General features: G+C 40.9%; 1 protein-coding gene across 1 annotated transcript in view; it reads left to right on the forward strand.

The window, feature by feature from the left end:
• The window catches only part of ATP13A4 (ATPase 13A4), a 148,279-nt gene that overhangs the window by 41,579 nt on the left and 85,436 nt on the right, over positions 1-21,264 (forward strand). Inside the window, exons 2-3 of the mRNA XM_012806907.1 lie at positions 5,725-5,898; positions 17,635-17,781. Of these exons, the coding sequence (XP_012662361.1) occupies positions 5,725-5,898; positions 17,635-17,781 (321 nt within the window). The remainder of the gene's footprint in view (positions 1-5,724; positions 5,899-17,634; positions 17,782-21,264) is intronic.

A 21,264-nucleotide genomic window follows, 5' to 3' on the forward strand; every position in this document is an offset into this window, starting at 1 on the left:
ACAAAAGCTGGGACCTTGACAATAACCCACATTTACCCGTGTGAACTTGCATCTCCTGCCATTGCCCTGCACTCAGTTGCCTTCAGTCCCTTGCTTTCCTTCCTGGATAGTTTCCTTTCATCTAGGTGTGTCATAAAAATATATTTTAACTGTATTAAAAGTTTACCATGCTAGGCTCGGTGCCTGTGGCTCAAGTGGCTAAGGCGCCAACCACATACACCTGAGCTGGCAGGTTGAAATCCAGCCTGGACCTGCCAAACGACAATGACAGCTGCAGGCAAAAAATAGCTGGGCATTGTGGTGGGTGCCTGTAGTCCCAACTACTTGGGAGGCAGAGGCAGGAGAATCACTTGAGCCCAGGAGTTGGAGGTTGCTGTGAGCTGTGATGCCACAGCACTCTACCCAGGGCGACAGCTTGAGGCTCTGTCTCAAAAAAAAAAAAAAAGTTTACCATGCTGTCATCATTCCTTGCACTGACTTTTTTCACGTTGGGTTATGTTACCAAGTGCCATCTGTACTGCTGTGTGCTGCTGGGGCTCCCTTGTGTGAAGTGCTGTATAAAACCCCACTGTGTGGACACACCACGGTGCATAGTCCTCTCTCACTAGATGGTGTTTGAGATTTTTCGTGAATTATTTTGTACTCATCTCTGCGTGCTCCTCAGCTGATTCTTTCAGAATATGGGGTCAACATTGTCATATTTTCTAATTTATTTTAAAGAAAAGGGAGAAATAATATTTTTCTAATGTGAAAATAACTGGGGCACCAATGTAAAGTTTCAAGAAATACTTACCAAGGAAACAAGAACTTTGTCTGTGGGCCTTTCTTTTTGAGCCTCCAGTTTATATCTGATTAAATCCTAGGACCCCTGGATGTAGAGGCCAAGCAAGAAGAAGCATAGGAAACCCTTTTTTAGGAATAAGAGTGGCCAACAAGAAACTACTGAGGCATAGATTTTAATAGGCTCTGTGGTGGGGACAAGCAGTTGAGGTCGAATGAACTGCATTCATTCCATACAATTTATTGTAGTACATGGAAATGACACCGAAGCATTCCCTTCACAGCCAAAATTTGGAAATAAGGGAGAAGAGATTATCTTCAGAGAGGTCAACTTATAAACATGGAATCTTTCAAAACTTGCAAATATTTAATGAAGCCTACAGGGAAGGGCAAAATTTTCTCAAAGGAACTAAACAGCTCCCAGGCCAGTGAGCTTTGACTGTAATTTGATTGAATGAATCAATGGGTTCTTAAAAAGACATTGTCAGTCAGGGTGGGGGTTGGTCAGAGAAGATCCCAGAGCTGATTTTAAGCACTGTGCACGCCCATCACGATTGTGGGATGCCTCTGTTGAGCAGAGGATGCACCAACCCGAGTATTTATCTGGTCAGTATGACAGCTACACTCATCTCACTTTCATAAATCCATCTCTGAGATCTTCTTTGCTGGCGTCCCTAAGACAGATCATTCTGCTGGAAGTTTCTGGGACTTGAAGGCTAAGAGCCACTCTCAGGACTGGGTGGGTCCTCAGGTGATGACATAGCCCTGTGAAGTTTCTTTGGAGACAGCCACCACCCTGCTCCAGTTGTCACCTCACCTGCATTTACATCTGCCTGTGTCTTCACACCTCCACATTCAAGTGCTTGCCTGGTATCAGTCAGGCTCTAAATTAAAGTAGTTATGCTAAACTCTGAAAGATTAGCCTTGATCCAACTTCACGAGCCCTCTGGAGTGGGCCTTATCTAGTCTCTGGTCCCTCCTCCACCCCACCTTCAAATACCTATGGAGAAATTTGTGTGTGTGTGTCTGTGTGTATTTTTCTGGGGGAGAGGGTCTATGATTCTGATAGGGTTCTGTTAGCCAATGTAGTTTAGGACAGTGCCTTAGGGAGCAGAGTTTGGCTCCTCTGGCATAGGAGATCTGCAGGGGAGAAGAACTGGACACCTGGACGCCAAGGTGGGAGCTCTTAGGAATGCAAAGGACCTGGACGCTGGAAACAGAGGGAAGAGAATACTGTGTGAGTAGGAGAGGGAATGAAGGAAGGAACAGTGTGCTATTCCACCATGTGCACAGCCCACCAGAATTTAATATTCTTTTGACATTTTAGCAATATTGTTTTATTATTGGGTAATGGATCCCTTTTTCTGGGAGGTAAGAGTGGGCAGAGTGCAAAGTAGCAGGAACAGTTCCCTCTAGCATATTCAAGGACACAGAAGGCACTCCATAAATGTAGGAAGTAAATTGCTACAGGATAATAATAAGAACACCATGCTGATTTTTGCAATCTTAAACCCAATATCTGTTAATAGTCTCTGCAATGCAATTTACTTCCATTCAGTACAATTCAACTCACTCCAATAAGCAATAATTAAACACTCCTTATCCACATTATTTCATCCTAGAAAATTCAATGGTGTATTGTATTACGGGTCAGCCAGTGAGTGGTGGCATTGTGCTCACCAGATTGAGAGGAGGGGAGCTCTCAGAGAGGTGTAAGAGGGGTATCTCCTGGCTTGTGAGGATGCTTTTGGCCTATTTCTTTTATTCCAGTGTTATTCTTAATAACACCCTATTCAGATGAGAATTTATTTGGTCCTCCATGTATCTAACCTTTTTATTGCTCTAACCTGGTTTAATCTCCCCTGTTTGTGCTTCTCTCTTCCCCACTAAACTAATGACTTTTGGAGGCTCATTTATCTCTGGGTCTAGCACATGCCTGCTATTCAGTGGACACTTACTAAACATGTGTTAAACTGAAGCAAAATTAAAGACAGAATGAAGAACCTCAGAGTAGAAATGGCCCAGCAACATTATTGCCCATGCACTGCAGAGGTCTGCACTGGAGGCTGGATTTTGAGTTACTTATGAAATAGGCCATGGGACCTTTGTGCCTTGGGAAAGTAATCTTTTCCAATGTGTGTAAAGTGGTTAGTGAAGGGCTTTTAAGTGCCCAATGAGTGTTAGCTGCTAGCGTTCTCATCAATAATAATTAGTTGCTAACACTAACTGTTATTCCACATAACAACTTTAAACTTTACTTTTCTTAACTAGAGAATGAAGGTCATAATTCCTGTTTACTTTATCTCAATAATGAACACAAAAACACTTTGGAAACTATGGAGAACACTCATCACAGAGCCCATAAAAGAATGCAGAGTGACGGAGAGGTTTGTGCTGTAAGACAGAGTAATTTGGGCATTTTACATGGGGGGCTGGCAGTATTAGGAAACTTTTAAATGCAGTATTTTAGAAAGATGATAAAGTGGGTGGGCTGGAGGATGGAAGTTGATCTACTCCAAAATGTAGAAACATACATAATAAAAAAATCACATGGGAAAAGAGGACGGATGGACTCAGGACCATCCGTCGGGGTGGGGGCTGCTGCTCAGTGTGGATTGACAGAGCACAGCTGCCGGCATGAGGTGGGAGCAGAGCCCTTCCCGGCTTGGCTTCTGAATCTTGGAGCAGAGGGATAGTTCTGTCAAGGCAGACATTCTACTTTGCACAGTCAGTTAAGCGTTTGTGTTTCTGGGTTCATGTGGATGTTTTAGCGAAGTTATGCTAAATGTGGACAAAAGCTAGGACAGCCATTCAGCACCCTTATGTCCTGCTAAGGATGGGAAAGGACCTGATAATTACGGTCGAAAGCAGCTTTCCGCCAAGGATCATGGAACGTTTTCTGATAATGTAGTGTCTATCAGGTTATATAGAGAAAATGGGTTTTATGTTCCAGTTCCTTTGTTATTCTAAAGGGCAACATAATAGCAGAATTATTGATACGAGGAATTCTTGGACCTCATTGCCGGTAAACCAGGAGGTAGGATTTCAGGTCGATGTTGAAGAAATGGGTCAAACAGCAGCAGTAGCCTCAGAAAATGGTCATAGAACAGTTACGCCTATTAGCTCACTTAAACCTTATAGGGTCCTTGCCAGGGGGGTGCTATCACTACTCCTATTTTATGGATAACAAACCAAGGAATAAAGAGGTAAAATAACTTACTGTAAGTCACGCACCTTGCAGGTGGCAGAGCTAGTCTCCAAACTCACAATGCTTGATCCAGAGTAAGTGCTTTCAACCAGGACACGCTCACCTCTCAATTCTAGCTGGTCTGACCAGTGTGCAGTATGCCTGTGACACGGTAGGATGTAACTGTGGAATTGCTTTCAGCCCAGGCCCGGGGGTTCTCAAGGCAGAGAGACAAGCAAGGCTTTATTGGGGCCTATGCTAAGCACCAGGGAGGCAGCACAAGGAAAAACATCCGTGAGGCTGGTTCATCTAGGGGAGTTTGGGGAACTTCTAGACTCAGGTTTGGACAGGGCATGGACAGCTTGTAAGAGTGAGGAGGTGGACATTTTTCCTGCACCTGCGTAGTTCTGTTACAGGTTTCTTCCTGCACGGCCTGTCTCATTGTCCTGTTAAGTCACAACCCATGGGTGTGATTTTTACATTAAAATGAGATTGTAATCAGGGAAAAAGCCAGGGCAAGGCCACAGTGGCCAGGGCAAAGTCAGTTTCTTCTGGCTTCAGGTGGGTGGATCTGGATACACCTAGTTCTTCTGCAGCCAGGTGCCTTATCAGCCTGTCTCAGCATCTCATTCCATCGTCCCCTGAAAACATGACTCGTGCGACAGACGGTTAGGTCACTCTCCCATCTCGGTATGAGCTGACTTCCAGCAGCTGGGAAGCCCTTTGAATGTGGCTGGATCACGCTGTCCCAGGTTGTCTCCCTTTGTCCGAAGTGAGGCCTGAATACTGTCCCTAAACCGTCTCAGAACTGAGGCCATAAACTTCACAGGTTATTTCTCTATTCTGTCTCAAGCTTTTCTTGGAAGAAGTTTGTTTAGAGCTACATTTATTAGAGGTGAGACTCTTGTCCAAGTTTCTATCCTCCAGAATTTGATAATATCCCTCATGACACAGAGCAGGTGCTCAATAATGTGAGTTGAAGTAAACCAAATATTCTCTAAGTTTTCTCCCTCCCGATGTAAAATTCTTTTTGTGACTGAACAAGGGAGAAGCGTGGGAAGGCATGGCTCTACCTCAAACGCCCAAACTCAAGTTGGCATTTATTTGTTAATCCTCTGTGGTCAAATTCCTTCACCAAATCCTGACTCTGAACTCAAGGCTTAGGTCAGGTCTATCCTGCCTATGAAGCAGCTGGTTTTGGCCCAGGGGATAGTCTGGTTACGGCTATCAGCTAGCATGCCTGTCCCATGGCCTTGGTCATGCCTGCTGGGCGGGGGATCACACTTGAGATCTGGCTACTGATACAGGTGGATTTTAAATCTTAGCGGTGGAACTTCCCAGCTATTTGGCCTTTGACAAGCCATTCCATTCAGCCACTCTGAGCTCAGCTCCCCTGTTTTTGAAATGATGGTAATATTATCTCATTTCAGGGATAATATAGAAAGAGGGATAATTGGGAGACTTAAACAAGACAATACGTATGTCTCAACACCTTGTGTAGCGCTTGGCACAAGATAGGTGTTCAAATCGTAGGAACTGGTTTCCCCAAGACTGCAACTTCCTTGAGGTCTGAAATCTTGTCTTATACTTACTTTTCAAGAATCTTTCTCTACTCTCTCCATTCCTCACCCTGTGCTCTCTCCGCCCTCCTAAACTTTTTTCCTCTCTGCCCTCAGTCCATCACTACAATCAGTATTTGCTCATTTAATGTTTATCATGCTTAACCCATATTTGGGGTCATTTTTATTCTATCCCAGGAGATATTTGGCTATCGGACTCATGGCTGCCGGCAGACTCTCTGCCTTGCTGGATCCATCTTCTCATTTGGAATCCTTCCCTGGGTGTTTTACTGGAGACCAGCTTGGCACGTATGGGCAAATTGTGTCCCATGTTGCTTGCAGGAAGCAGACGTCGTGTTGCTGAGGACCACAGTAAGTGTGTATCTGGTTTTGTGGCTGGTTCCCCCTTTTTCCTGGACAATATGGAGCATTTTGGGGGGAGAGGTTCACAAGGCAGGAAGCAGGTGGAGGGTCCAGTCTTAAGTTCATCACAGCCATGCACCTACTACAAATTCAATAATTTGTGCATGATGGGATTTGATTAAGATTTATTTCACAGGGTATTTCTCTTATGAGTTTTGTGAATGTTAGAGTAGGGAATAACCACATTATAGTTAAAACTTACAGACAGTGTGAAGTAGTTAAGTCAGGCTAGTAGGCTACAAGATTCACACTGGCCTGACCTCTCCATGCCTATTCTCCCACTCCCATGGGGTGACTCTGGAGGAAGGGAGGGGAAGAGGAGGACAGGGTGCTGTCTTTCCCTGATGATTTGAAAAAGCCACAGTTAGTGATGGGAGTGGGTGGTATTCTGCACATATACAAGGGTAAACAGTGTAGCTATCTTGTCCATGAGGTGGTTGGGTGCCTCTTGGGCTAATACAAGGTTCTGGTGTTACATGAGTTTCCCTGTATTTGTTCCCACACCAATTCCTCATAGCATGCATAGCACTTAGACAATATGCATAATTCCTGCAGGACTGTCAGCTTCACAAGGGAAGTGACCATTTCTAACTTGTTAGTTGCTGCACCTCTGGTTCCTGCATGTGGCAGCAATTCTAGTAACATGTGCTGGCAGGCAGACTAAAGTGGCTATTCCCATTGAGAAAAGTGAAAGGACATTCTCATGCTCATGGAGGACTCCTTTCTGAATGACTTTTACTCAGCCCAGATGAGCCAGAATGACCACCAAATTCTTGATAAACCAACCTGGGAGTTTAATTTCTTTTAATATATAGCAATATGGTCCCAAAAAAACTATATTTTAATCAGAGATCTCACGGGACAGAGGCTAAACTTTTAATGAAATTGAGAGTTGAAAGAAGTTTGTCTTTGTTGACTTGTGCTCCACTGAGGGCAGCTCCCCCTCCCCTTTTTTCTGGATCCTGGTTCTACACCTGTTCTATGTCCCAGCTTAGTTTACATGTGAGCCATGATACAGGTGATGGTAGAAGCATCTCCTCACAAGTCCAAAGTCAACTATGACTTAACTGGAGATTCTTGGAGAATAAGCTTCAAGACTTCAAGAAACCAAGAGGTTATTGTGAAGTAAAAGCAAGTCATATTGGTAATGTTGGGCTGGAGCTGAACTCCACTGATATCTCAGATCATTCTTCATGAAGACTCACAGAATGTGCATGAGAGAAAAGTGTCCAGAACCCATCAAGTAATATTTCTTCATATGATGGGTGAAGAAATGGGGCCTGGGGAGGTGACCCAAAGTCCTCTAGCTCTTATGTGAGTGAGGGGCCCAACCAGTACTAAGTCCTTTGTGTCCTAGTTCCTAGCCTAGGGCTATTCCCATTGAACTGTACTTAGGCCAGTGTTTATCAGAATAATGCAGAGGGCCATTAAAATAGATTTCTGGTGCTGGGCATGGTGGCTACCATTCTGGGAGGCCCAGGTGGGTAGATTACTTGAGCTTAGGAGTTTGAGACCAGCCTGAGCTAGAGTGAGACCCTATCTCTACCAAAAATAGAAAAAACTAACTGGGCATTGTGGTGGGTGCCTGTAGTCCCAGCTACTTGGGAGGCTGAGGCAAAAAGATTGCCTGAGCCCAAGAATTTGAGGTTGCTGTGAGCTCTGATGATGCCATGGCACTCAACCCAGAGTGACAGAATGAGAGTCTGTCTAAAAAAAAATAATAGACTTCTGTAACTTACTCCCAGAGTTTCTAATTTATTAGATCTGGACTGGGGGCCAAGAATTTGTATTTTTAGTAAGTTCTCAAGTGATGCTAATGTTTCTGGTGTAAGGAGAAAAACTTTGAGAAAAACTGTAGTAAATAGTCATCTCTCCCATCTCCCTTGGTTCTTTTGGGTGTAATAGAGACCTGGACATTTGATTTATGGCAGTATAAATCAGTATATATTTATATAGTCTCAAGGAGAATAATCCCAGTTTAGCAAAGTGTTGTAAGTGGCCCTGCCATACAGTCTCAGCATCTTGCTGGGGCAGAGGTAGAGAAAAGTTTGCTTTCTGGGGCTCAGAGACAGGACATATTTATTTATGGAAGACCTTATCTTTGGGATTCTTTCATGGCTCAGCCCTTTATATGAAGTTAAGAATCTATGAAATTCTTATTTTCTGGCAAGAAAGGTCTTTAACTCTATGCTGCAGATACATCCATCTGCCCTCAACTAGTTCTCTGGGGGCAATGCTTTGTTGCAGTAGAAACAGAACCGTACACACAGCACAGCTCTCTCCCTTTCAGAATGCCTCCGCAGACTTCAGAGCTGAGAACATCTGCTTGGCCAAACTGCTCTCTCTGAGGTTGCTGGCAGAGTGGAGCAGCAGACAGAAATCAGACGAAATGGGCAAAGAAATAAGAAAGGAAGGGAGAAATGTAAAAGGGATAGAAAGAAAAATAGGTAAAAGTAAAACAAAGAGAGAGAAAAGAGAATGAAAAATCTGAGAGTAAAAAGACACATCAGCCAACAGGGAAATGGGACATTTGGGGATTTGGAGCCAAAACTTTTGACTTCTAGCCCTACCTAGAACCTTAGGTTTTTTACTTAACTTTTGAGAACCTTGACTTCTCTACTTATAAAATGGGACTAGCAAAGTCCTTCCTCTTTCTCAGGCTGGTGTAAGAATGAGGTGCAGTTATATACATAAAAGCTATTTGCAAACTGTAAAATCCATTATCAAAGAGAATTTTTTTTTTTGAAACAGAGTCTTACTGTCACCCTGGGTGGAGTGCCCTGGTGTCACCTCAAACTCTTGGGATCAAGAGATCCTCTTGCCTCAGCTTCCCAAGTAGCAGAGACTATAGGCACCTGCCATAACACTGGGCTAATTTTTCTGTTTTTAGTAGAGATGGAGTCTTGCTGTTGCTCAGGTTTGTCTCGAACTCCTGAACTCAGGCAATCCACCTGCTTCAGTCTCCCAGAGTGCTGGGATTACAGGCTTGAGCCACTGTGCCAGGCCTCAAAGACAATTTTGATTATGTGTGGGTTATTGCACAAGCTGCTCCAAGAACTTTCTATGTACAAGGTACACTGATGTCTAATGGCCCTGCTTATCTGGATGCTGGGCTCTTTCTGTAATATAGAGGAGGCCTGCATTCCTTTCCAGGAAAGCAGACATGGGAGCTGTCTTGTGACCAAGAATCCCGACTCTATTAGCAACCAGGTGATCTTTCCTCTTTGCATGTACTTAGCTTTGCAACTGGGGATATACTGGAAAGACTCAAAAGCACTGGGGCCTCCAGAGACTAAATTCCAGCTTGCCACCTCTTTCTTTGCATCTTTGAAAGTCTATCAACCCCCTCCCACGTTTTGCTCCCCTCCACAGCTAATCAAAGCAGTCTAAACCAGCTTCAATCTTGCCTTTTTCATCTTGATTTCAACTTTAATTTTTAATTACCTTCTCTAGTGTGTCATTTTAAATGGATTTGTTATGCCAGAGACTCTTGAAATAAATGAGGTTCTAAATTAGTCTTTATGTAATTAGACAAGAATTCAATTATTTCAAACATTTTTACACTCTGAGACTTGGACAAAAATAACCTTTGGGCACTAATCGTTTAAAAGTCTGGTAGGTCATTTGCATTAAAATGACACCTCAAAAAAGATTTTATTTGAATTATTTTACAATAGCTGGACTGCAACGACTTCCCATTATGGAGGACTAGAGCCTCCAACCTGAAAATGTGTTGTATATCTGTTCTCCATGTTATTAAAAAATCAGTACTTGGTATTTATCATCAGCCTCACCCTGGTAAGATTACAGATCATTATCACAGATACTGATTAGGGTAGTCATTTCTTAACATTAAAAAAAAAATACTACTGTGTACCGAGTGAAAGACTTCAGTGCACGGTTTATTTTCCATTCCTCTTCTCTTATTCAGTAGCTCTAACAGTGAGATTTTTCCAAAAGTTAAGAGTAATTACATTTTTATTTTATAATTTTAAAAGGGGCATTTAATTCATTATTCATCTACCTCTGAATTTTAACTAATTTCTGCAGCAATGCCACATTTCTATGCAAAGAAGATGATTTACAGTTGCTGGTGTTTTGAATTCCGATGATCCTCATAATTTTCATGGTTTCCATCTTTATTGTTTGTACAAACACAGTTTTTCCTTCATTGTCATTGCCTGTGACATGTTGTCAAAGACCCGCGACTTTGTGGTGATTAATCACGAGGCCCAACTCAAGACACTTCAGTTTGATGTTTTAACGGGGAGCATTTTCCCTTTGATTTCAGTGAACGATGTCAAGGCGGGGGCCTTTAGATCCCAAACTTAGAGACTGCGAGTCCTCTCCAAGAGAGGCAGCCCACAGTCCTCGGGGCAGTCAGCAGCACTTGTGTTTACTGAACCCCTTACTTCCTCCCATGTTCCCCACACCAGCACCAATTTCTACTGGAACCAGAAAGTTTGCTTTGTTCATGCTTTGGCCCACAAAGTTTCTTCAGGTAGTTCCTCTCTCCTTCCTTCCTGCCTTCATTTATTCAATCAGTTAGTATTTACTGAGCACCAGCCATCTACCAGACATTGTTATGGACATTAGGAATATAGCTGTGAGCAAAAGTGATGGAAATTCTTGTCCTTACAGAGTGACATTCTAGTGGTGAGTCAGCACACACCCACACATGTATGCAAATTCTCTGTGGGGTAACTGTATAAAGTAGGTGTTTAATCTCTACATAGTCAAACCTCGTTCCTCAGCCTCATATAGCACCTTCTTTTATAGTAAGTCTTGGCTGATCCATCCTCTGCCCTGAATCTGGAAGGACTTAATACCCATTCTGTATTAGCTCTGTGTTTTCAGTTTTGCCTACTATTGTGCCTTTTGCAGGTTGTCTTGTGTTAAAATGCTATTCGCTTTAAAGTTTTTAAAACAGTATGTTATCAGCTATTTTATTTAATTCTCATAACAACTCTGGAAAATGGGCATTATCACTTCCATTTTACAGATGAGGACACAGAGAGAACCAAGGGACTTTATAGCCTAGTAAATATCATTGTATGCTAGTCAATAGTGCTAGCTCATGGGCAGGTGTGTGTGGGTGTGGGTGTGTGTGAGAGAGAGAGACTGACTATATTGATTAATAAAACTAAGATTCTTGACCTGGTAGAGTTTATGAGATCATTACACAAATAAATGTAAAAATCGAACTATTAAAAGTGCTACTGAGGAAAGGTTCATGGAGATTTGACCAAGTCAAAAAAGCCAGGAAAGCCTTCCTGAGGTCCAAAAGGTAAGAACTACAAGGTGATGGTGACCAGTGGAGACAATCACCAGGGAGAGGGAATTGCATGGGCAAAGAACTTGAACCTAACCTTTCAGACTCTCTACATCCTGAGGTTTTTCTTTTCTTTTTTTTTTTTTTCCTCGCTATGCTACATTTCTTGTCATAGCTTCTTATTTTATTAGATTAGTGATAGTGATCATGGCTTACTTTTCAACCCCATAGTATCTAGCACATGGCTCCAGCTGGGCTCAGGATTTGTCTAATTCAGTTGAATAAGTTGAACTGAAACAAGCCTGTAATAAATAGTCTCATGTTTTCCACCAGCACTTTATTACAAAAATACTCAAGTGAAATGTCATGGTTGAGAGAGTAAGAGAGTGTGTTTCATTTAAGTACACATTTCCCCTTCTGAATCCTGTTTCCCCACACCTTCATTTCAACCTGGTTTTTCACTGGACAAATACAGACCTTGCTGGCACCTAGATCTTGGACTTAGACCTTCCAGAACTATGACACAATAGATTTGTATTGTTTAAGCCATCCAACCTGTATCCTGGTACAGCAGCCCTAGTAGACAAATATATTGCCCAAGGTTGGTCAAGAATAGTTCTGGGAACCAAATCCAGGCACTCAGGATCTGGAGTTAATTTTTTTTTTCTTTTTGTTTGCTTTTCGTTTTTTGACGGCAGCTTATAATAGAGTTAATTCTTTTTTTTTTTTTTAACTTTTTAAAAATTGTTTGTGATTCATTGAAGGTACAAAGATTTAAGGTACACTGATTGCATTTGTTAGGTAAAGTCCCTCTTATAATTGTGTCAATAGAGTTAATTCTTAAACCACTTCACAATGCTACCACAGTAGAGTCTGGTCCCTGGCCAGAAAGTAACTAGATCTTTAGTTCAGTTCTAATTCAATTCTCATTAGAAGTTTTGCTTCTAAATCTTAGAGGTACAGGACCCTGAGCAGTAAGGACCAAGTGAGACATGTATGTAAATGCTTTGCAAACTATTAAATCACAATACAAATGGCCCTGTTTTATAAAGGATAATGGCCTCAAAGCTATTTGTCTGAGGACAGATTTATTAAAGGACACAAAATTACAGCTCGATTGAAGGACTAAGTTCTAGTGTTCTAAACCTTGGTAGGATGACTGCAGTTAACAATAATATATTATGTAGTTTCAAACAGCTAGCAGGAGGGTAGCGAACATTCCCGACACAAATGATAAATGTTTGCTATGATGGATGCGCTAATCACCCTGATCTGATCGCTATACATTGTATGTATGGGAGCATCACTATGTATCCCATGAATATGTGTAATTATTATTTGTCAATTCAAAAACAAAACAAGCAAGAAAACCCATTTGTCTTCACATAGACTCATTTTTCAGAGGCCAGCATACAATTGCAGATTTCTAGCTAGATGCTGTGTTGTTCCCTGTTTCCTTTTTTTTGCATCAAGTGTGGAACATCGCTTTTGCTTTGTTCCTCCTGCCACTCTTTTCTTGGATAAAATGTTCAGAGGGGAAGTACTGAGATGATAACTAGTATGAGATTTCTCCAAAGCTTAGACCTTTCTCTGTGCGACTTATAAATAAATCCTACTTTTTAACCAATGTCAACTTTTCTCAGCTAAGCGCTGTTAGGAAGATGAAGCCAAGGTGTCAAGAGCATCATGGATCTGGCCAGGAAAGGGGAATACATTTTTAAATATCTCTCTAGAAATTTGTAATGGGCTCTTTTGAAGGCAAACCTCAGAAGTACTTTATTTTTATATAGTGAACTCCTATACAACAGTGAGTATAGCATTGCCCTGAACTTGAAGTGACCATTATACTTTATTTTTTTTTGAGACAAGGTCTCACTCTGTTGCCCAGATTAGAGTGCAAGGGTGTGATCATAGCTCACTGCCCAGGTCAGACTCCTGGGCTCAAATGATTCTCCTGCCTCAGCCTCCTGAGTAGCTGGGACTACAGACATGTGGCACCATGCCTAGCTAATTTTTAAATTTATTTATTTATTTCTTTGTAGAACAGGATCTCTCTGTGTTGCCCATGCTGTTCTCAAACTTTGGGCTCAGGTGATACCTGGGCCTCCCCAAATGCTGGTATTAAAGGAGTGAAACACTGTGCTCTACCTCATTATACTACTTTTAAAGTCCAAGGGATGAAGTGCTCATAGCAAAAGATTAGATAAGGTAGATAACTTGTTTCATTCAAATATAAAAGTTAGTCTGGCATTTCCAGCTTCAGAAAGTACAAGTTCATTGGAAATAATTCCCAGGTTTCTTCCCCTTCTTTTGCCTTTTGTGTATATTCAGCTTTTGAAATGCCATCTTGAATTATTTTCAAAGTTATTTATTTTAGAGTTCAAAGACTGATCTGGTTAATTCTTTAGATAAAGAGGAGGTGCAAAGGTGCAAAGTGAGGTGCAAAGTATCCACCTTTGCCAGTCTGGATTCTTTGCATTACAGTCAAGTTATTTCCAATGGTAGACCCTCTGTTGCCTTTAAGTATTTTATAGATCACTAACTACTTAGATGAGAGCTGGGAAACAGACAAAAGTGGTAGAAACCATTTCCAGGTAAAGATGCTGCTTTTCCAGAAAAGAAAAATAGAGAGTCTCTCAGGGATTTTAAACTTTTTTCAAAGGGAAAATAAGTTCCTATTTACAGAAATATCCCAGGAGCAACACCCTGTGAATAATGAGGCCCAGAGTCACAACACACCAGCCACAGTCCCCCTGTTATGAGCAGACCTTGGACCAGGTGCGTTATGTATTATTTCATTTAATCCTTCAAACATCCATGAAATGTGGTGTTTTTATCTCCATTTGCCAGATAAACAAAATTAGACTCAGAGAGTCTAATCAGTTTGAAGCTGAAATCTGTGCTCAGGTCTCAAGCCTGTGCTCTTTCTGTAGTAGAATAAGGCCAAGTTGAAACCCGAGAGAAGTTGGTGATATTGTCTGAAGTGATCACAAGACATATTGACATATTTTCCTTCCATTTCTTTCCTTTTCTTCTTAAAAGTTGAGTGATTTGAGAGTACTCAACACAGCAAGAAAGGAGAGAGAAGTCAGTGTCACTCCCCTACTCTAAGAAAAGTGGTTGTCTAACTATCCTATCTTTTGTTTTGCTTATAGAATTCTACTTTGCATTTTACAGAATTATGAATTGTTGGGTTTGGGAATAAAAGAATGACAGGAAACAGCTTAAAGGCAAATATATCCAAGCACCTTTGATTTAGTGATGCTTCGAGCTGTAGCTGAGATGTGGGCATAGAGGAGAATTTCAGTTTTTACTACTCACACAGACCAGCAGCGGTGTCTAACCTTCTACCTTTCTCTGCCACAAAGAGCAAGAATGAGAGTTGTTTTGGGCCACCCATTAAATACACAAACCCTAACAAAAGCTGGTGCCAAAAAATAACAAAGCCCATGCGTATATTTTATACTATCTGACACAACAGTCCTCAAATAAGCAGCATGCAGCCCACAAACCCCAGGTTAGATGCCCTAGGGCACTGGGCATGAGGTTGTGCATTGAATTAACACTGGCCTTTTGGAACGTGCGGGTTCCAGTGGTCCACTTTGCTTTCCCCTCCTTAGGCAGAGAGTCTGCAGTTCTGTTCGCTGTTACACAGGGCCAGAAGGTGGGAAGTTGATTTCAGGAATCAGATCCTGTGCTGCCAGGAGAGCAGAGATTGTGAGAAACCAAATGGTATTTGTTACGCAGTGCAGAAGTCAAAGTGACTTTCACTCCCAAGCCACAGACACCATGGGACAACTTGTGGAAATAGAGAGGAAGAAGCCAAGGTTTAGAGTGGGAAGATCTGAATTCAGGTCTCGGTTGTACTCCTGCTGCCAGTTCCACACTGCCTTGAGTAATGCTTAGCCATGTTGATGGCGAGTTTTTTCATTTGCAAAATGGAGATAATGATTGTACCAATGCTGGAACACTGTGAGCCTAAAAAGAGATAACTGATACAAAAAGTTTAATATAAACTGCTACATAATCATATGAAAAATAGTAGTTAATATTATTTTAACTCACTTAGGAGGATTAAAAGTAGGTGTCTTTCTAATTGTCCTTACCTAGCGGCCAGAGATTTCTGGTCTCCATGGCTCTTTTATATGTTGTGTTCTAATTTATCTACACATGATGTGTTTTATTATCAAACTTTTCATTGAAGTTTTGTTCTGTGGATGTCCCAGGTCAGGCTCGATACAAAAATCCCAGTACAGGCTGGATATAAAAATAGCAGTCAAATTGTATTTTTTAGTAAAATGTAGACTAGGGTAGAAGGTGAGAGGGGACTCTGGAGGGAATGAGCAGGAGAGGGGGCTGCTACATCCCTGCTCTAATATTTACCAACTGTGTTTTTGCTTCCTCACCTATTAAATGAGAGGCTAATGAACAGTAACTACCTTCTGGGGTTTTTGACATTAAATAAAATAATACATATGCACTACTATGTGTCTAAAACATTGCATCCACTAAATAAAGATTAAGTATTAATATTGTTAAAAACTCAATGTTCTTCTCATAACAAAGTCCCTTTGTCAAAGCTAAGGTCAAAGACAAAGCTATGCTAAACTATGTCAGTGTGCTGGGCCATGTCAAGGAGTGTTCCAGAAAGTTGATTGTCTACCATTCCTAGAACACATCCACCAGATCAGTGGCCCAGTTAATGGAAATTTAGCCACCTTCAGTTTCTCTTAAGGCTCTGAAGGTAACTCCTTGCAAATGTGATTTGATTTAGTTATTTTTTGAATCCATATGGTAATAGCCAATTTCATTGGTTTTTAAAATTAATTCATTACCTTTCAAATTTCTAGCGAGAATGTTCCCTCCCCCTCTTTGCTCCCCTGTTCCTTTGTTCCTTGCTCCTCCCCATCTCTTTCTCTCTCATCTCTCTCTCATCTCTATCTCTTTCTCTCTCTCAGAATCTGTTCTAGGCCTGGCTGGAGCACAGACATACTTCGAACGCAGCCCTTACCCACAGTCCAAGAGAAGTGAGAAGGTGGATAGGTGAAGGGTAGAATGTGGTAAGAATCTCGAGTACCTTGGTGGTTTAGAGGTGAGAACGCCTCTGATTCCATGGAAATTAGAGAGGTTCTCAGGGTGTGGACTTTGAGCTCAACCCCAAAGGACAGTAGGATCCAGCCATGTGAAGGCTTAAGGAGAGGAGAGGAGGATGTGTACTCTGGGCTAAAGGAGCAGCAGGAGCAAAGTCATGGAGGTGGGCTTCTCTTGAGGAGAATTGATGTTAGGGATTAGCTACAAGGACTATATTTTCTCCTGACTGCCTCTTGTAGAATCAGCTAGCATAGTCTTCATTGCAAACATGGATTTGGTGGGGGGAAAAAATTCCTCGTTCTGACATAGATTCCCAGGCATCAGATTGTTCCTGGGCTTAACCTCCCTTGATATCCATCTTAGCGCCTGAGGTTTATCAGACATCCAAGTAGGTTTATGTTTAGGATTTGCCCATTCATAGTGACTACTGTTATTATCATATCGGTATCTAAGGGATCACTGTGGTATCTGTTCCTTAATCCAGAGCTGCTCCCTCTAGTTTAATTTCAGGATGAAGTCATCAGTGCACTGCAAAGGGAAGCAGTTTTGACTAGGGTCATGCAATAAGGTACCTTCTTCAATCCCATGTGTGCTAGCATTTTCACAGGTAACTTGGGCACACTCAGTCCATGCCTTCAGTCTCTTTCATCCACTCATCAAACTCTCATTGAGCAGGTCTCAGCTTCCACACCAATAGGGATCTAAGGAACAATAAAGCTTTGACCCTATTTTCAGGGTAGTCTAGTCTAGAGAATGATGAGGAGCGCAAAAGGTGGACAGTTAAAATCTTTCAGAGTTATAGTAAATAATAGTAAAATGGCAGAGGTGTTTTGATTTTATTTTTTCCTGGAGGAAGGATATTGAAGAGATTCTTCTGGAAGAGGTGAAATTTAAGTTAAACCTTTAATAGGAATAGTTTTATTGACCTGGTTTCTTCACCCTCCAAGATCCATGCATGCCCTTGGAATGCTTGTTTTTGTTTTTTTTCCCAGATGCAATTTTGCATCTGGCCATGGGCTAGGAATTAATGGCATGAACTACCTCTTGTCTGAGAATGTGCTGCCTCCTGACTCTTGAGCTTTGTTCTATGTGTCAGTGCCTCATATTCATATTCATATTTCTCAATAAATGATGACAAGGCTTTTCCCATCAAGGCTTTATATCTACTATCTTTCAAAGGCATGTGATTCTGTCTAGAATGTTTGCCAACTCTAAATGCTTACAGAATTATATTCAAATGGTATTTTTTAGATTGAATGACTGATGAGTTAGCCTGATGATTTCTTTGAACTTCATGGGGGTTTTGGTATCTATTTTCTCAGGATGAATTCAAAACTTACTCTTGGAAAAAGGTAAAGTGGATCTGCCTGTCATCATTAAACAGCACGTTCGGTCTTACTCCTGATCACCCTCTCATTGCAGATGAGGAGTACATCATTAATAGAGCCATACGAAAGCCAGACCTAAAGGTAAGAAAACTTATGGCTACTGCTCAGGCCAGAGAAATCTAATCTTTTGTCCCATCCAGTATAATGTTGAATTCAGTCAGGTCTTTCACTGTGTTAGCCCTCAACTGACAGTGTAGAATGTTACCAAGAACTTGAACTTTGGATCCAGACAATGCTCAACTCAGATCTCAGCTTCATCCTTTTAAACAGTGCAATCTTGAATCAATTACTTAATTATGCTGAGCCTCAGTTTTCTCCTCTACAAAATATAATTATAATGCCCTTCTCAAATACCAATTGATGAAATTCAATGCATTAAGGAATAACACAAAGGTCAATATGTCAGGTACTTAGTAAATGCTCAGTATGTATTTGCTTTTAATAGTGTTATGGCCTGTATTAAAACTTGTGCAACAGGACTAATCTTATAGTAAAGGTAGTCATTCAGGAAATTTGCTTATGCCTGCAAAATAACCTTATTTTGAGTTCTTGTCATTCAAACGTGTTTGGGCTACTCCCTTTTCACCATATTAAATTAGTACCGACTGGCTCATGACTAGTTAACATTCATATTAAAGACAAATTTTATAAGACAGAATGTTTTCTCTTATATTTATTATTTATTTGTGTAGTCAGCTGTTTAAATAAGTTTCATGAGCTAAAGGTCAATTTTTTAAAAATAAGGAGGAATTTTTCTATTATCAATTGTCAATGCCCAGTTTTCCTAACTGCTAGAATAAACAAAAACAAAAGAGGTCAAGCACTTCCAAATAACAGATTGCCTCATCTTTTAGGAGACCACTCACCTGGAAGAGTAGGCTTCCTAAATCAGCTTTACATCAGAGTTTGATTGCCCTGAAATTCTAGCATCTGTAATTGCATCAAACAAATAAGTGGACAGACAAATGAAGAAATGGTCAAGTAAATAAATATAATGTAAAGAAGGGGTAGAGGTCTTCGCATGGAAAATTTTGAAACCCAGGTTAGGTTAATATTTTCCTTTACCAGCCCATGATATAGGCCATTTGCTTAGTTCCTGAGTCTTGAGTTACTTATTTATAAAATGAGGTAATAACCCCTTCTCTGCCTATTTCTCATGGCTGTTGTGTACCTAAAATGAGAAGATAGAATAAAGATGGTTTGTGAACTGCTATAAGCTGTATTTGTAATATTTGAAACTTTCATTAAAGTCAGAGGGCCGTCATGTCATGGGCTTAGCCATGGTGACACTAATAGCAATGACGATAACCATCTATGGATGTTTAAGGGGAGTTTAGAGATTGCAACAAAGCATTATGTCAGGTTTGCAAACATGTTTAAGAGGAGACTGTAAGGGCCATCTTGTAGGACTGCTTGCAAAGCAGAAACCCAGCGCTTAACCTGTTCAACAGGATGTTCTTATAACGTGTTCCAGCAAGAAGTGAAGAACAGGAAGTTTGGGGAGAGGAATCTTTCTGATTCCTGGGCAGAAAGAGGAAATTCACTTCATGACAGATTTTCAGTTTCCTAACTGTTTCCTAGTCTCAAGTTCAGGAAATGGGCAAATGAACACCCCTTGCAAATATTACCCTTAACAGCCTCTTACCAGCTTCTGGAGGCTCTGGGGGTGATGAGGGAAGCAGATAAACTCCAGGCAGAGATGTCTGCTGGAGGATTATCAAAGAGGCTTAGAAGGACTGTGATGGAGCCATCTCCACCTGTAAGAATGGCTTCAGAAATTGCCAGAAGTAATGGAATTTTCCATTTTCTGGACTGAGGTGAAACTTATTGGTAACCTCTTTATTCCTCATCGTTGCTGCCTTCCTTGGCAGGTGTTTCACGTTTTTTGTGTTTTATAAATTTCTCAATCTCAGTTTGCAGTTTCACAGCCCCTTGATAGAAATTCTCTGAGCAAGGGCCTTACCTTCTACCTTTAAATTCTCCTTTATGAACTTTCTAACACAGACTTCAAACTTGATGAAATTAATAAGTAGGCAACCTCACTTTATGCAACTTAGATCCTGAAGTTAGGGGACTTGGTTTTTTTTCTTTTTTTTTTTAATTTGTTTGAATATAACATTCTTTGAGAGACTAAACTTTAGAGCCAGATGGGCTGAAGTACAAATTCCAGCCTTGTAAATGGCTGAATCAAAGTGAACCAGGTACAAAGTGAAGAGGAATGTAATATCTGCTCCACCACAAGATGATGAAAAAACACTAAAGATTATAGGTGGAAAATCCTAAATGCTCAATAAATATTATTTATGACTACAGTCTTGCTCTAATTGCAAAACGGGGGAGAATATGGAAGAGAGAAAAGTAGGTTGTGAGATGAGAAACTTGAGATTCTAATACGGGCCATGATGGTGAACAGGTTCCAGACCTGGTCACTTTCAAATGTTCTTTCCATTCTCCAATTTGCAGCTTGGGAAGGAAGTATCATTTCCATGGAGAATTCACTCCAATTTTATACAGAGAATCAGTTGTAAACAGAGTATATCTTTAGTAAGTTACTGTGCAACCAACATTACTGAAATAAACCCATTCTGTAAAAAAAAAAAAAAAAAAAGAAACCTGGCATTTTATACTCTTAATTGGTAACTATTGGATGTGTGTGTGTGTACATGTACACACGTGTGTACATATACCTATTGAATAGGGTTAAAATTCATTTGAGGCAACTCAGATCATGGAACCTAGGGATTTAAACTGCATTCCTAGTAGTCACGTGGTTTTATGAAGCATTTGTTCATTTATTTAATAAAAAAACATATTGAGCACTTACTACGTACCAGTTATATACTTTTTCCAGTTTTAGAATTTATTTAAAAGTCATACTGACTATAATATTTACAGGTATAGAATTTATATATAGGAGCTGGAGCGAAACTTAAACATAATCCGTTCAATTGCCTTGATTTATTCATGGGGAAACTGAGCTACAGAGAAATGTAGTTGAAATTCTCAAGGACACAAGTAGCAGAATAGCTATAAAAGGAAGCCTAACCACTGTTCCTCAACTTCAGCTGCCTATTAGAATTACCTGGGGAAAATTAAAAATATTTATGCCCAGGATGCACTGCAGACCAATTAATTCCAAATCTCTTGTGTGGGGGGGAACCCAGACAGCAGTACTCTTTTTCCAAATATGAAGGGGTTCGAGGTGTTTTTGTTAACATGGATGAATTGCATATTGCTGGTCTGTGCTTTCATTGTGCTTGTCCCCAGAGGGGTGTACATTGTGCATGATAGTTAAGTTTTATCCCCTAATGGCAATTACAACAACAACAAAACTAAATAAATGGGACTTAAATTAAAAAGCAGTAATTTCTGATGCTTCCTGGAGGATGCCAGTGAGCTGCCTGACAGTGCTACCCTTGCTCCACAGCAATACGACAGTCTTACTGTTTCTCTCTGTGCTTAGTTGGGTCATTAGTTCATGAAAATTCCAACTCACATATACACAGTTGCTTAAAGAAATCGGAAGCAAAAAGGCACAATTGTCATAAAAATTAGCTTTTCCCT

This window comes from Otolemur garnettii, unplaced genomic scaffold (genome assembly GCF_000181295.1).
Source record: "Otolemur garnettii isolate 467f Iridium unplaced genomic scaffold, OtoGar3 scaffold00060, whole genome shotgun sequence".
Taxonomy (NCBI): domain Eukaryota; kingdom Metazoa; phylum Chordata; class Mammalia; order Primates; family Galagidae; genus Otolemur; species Otolemur garnettii.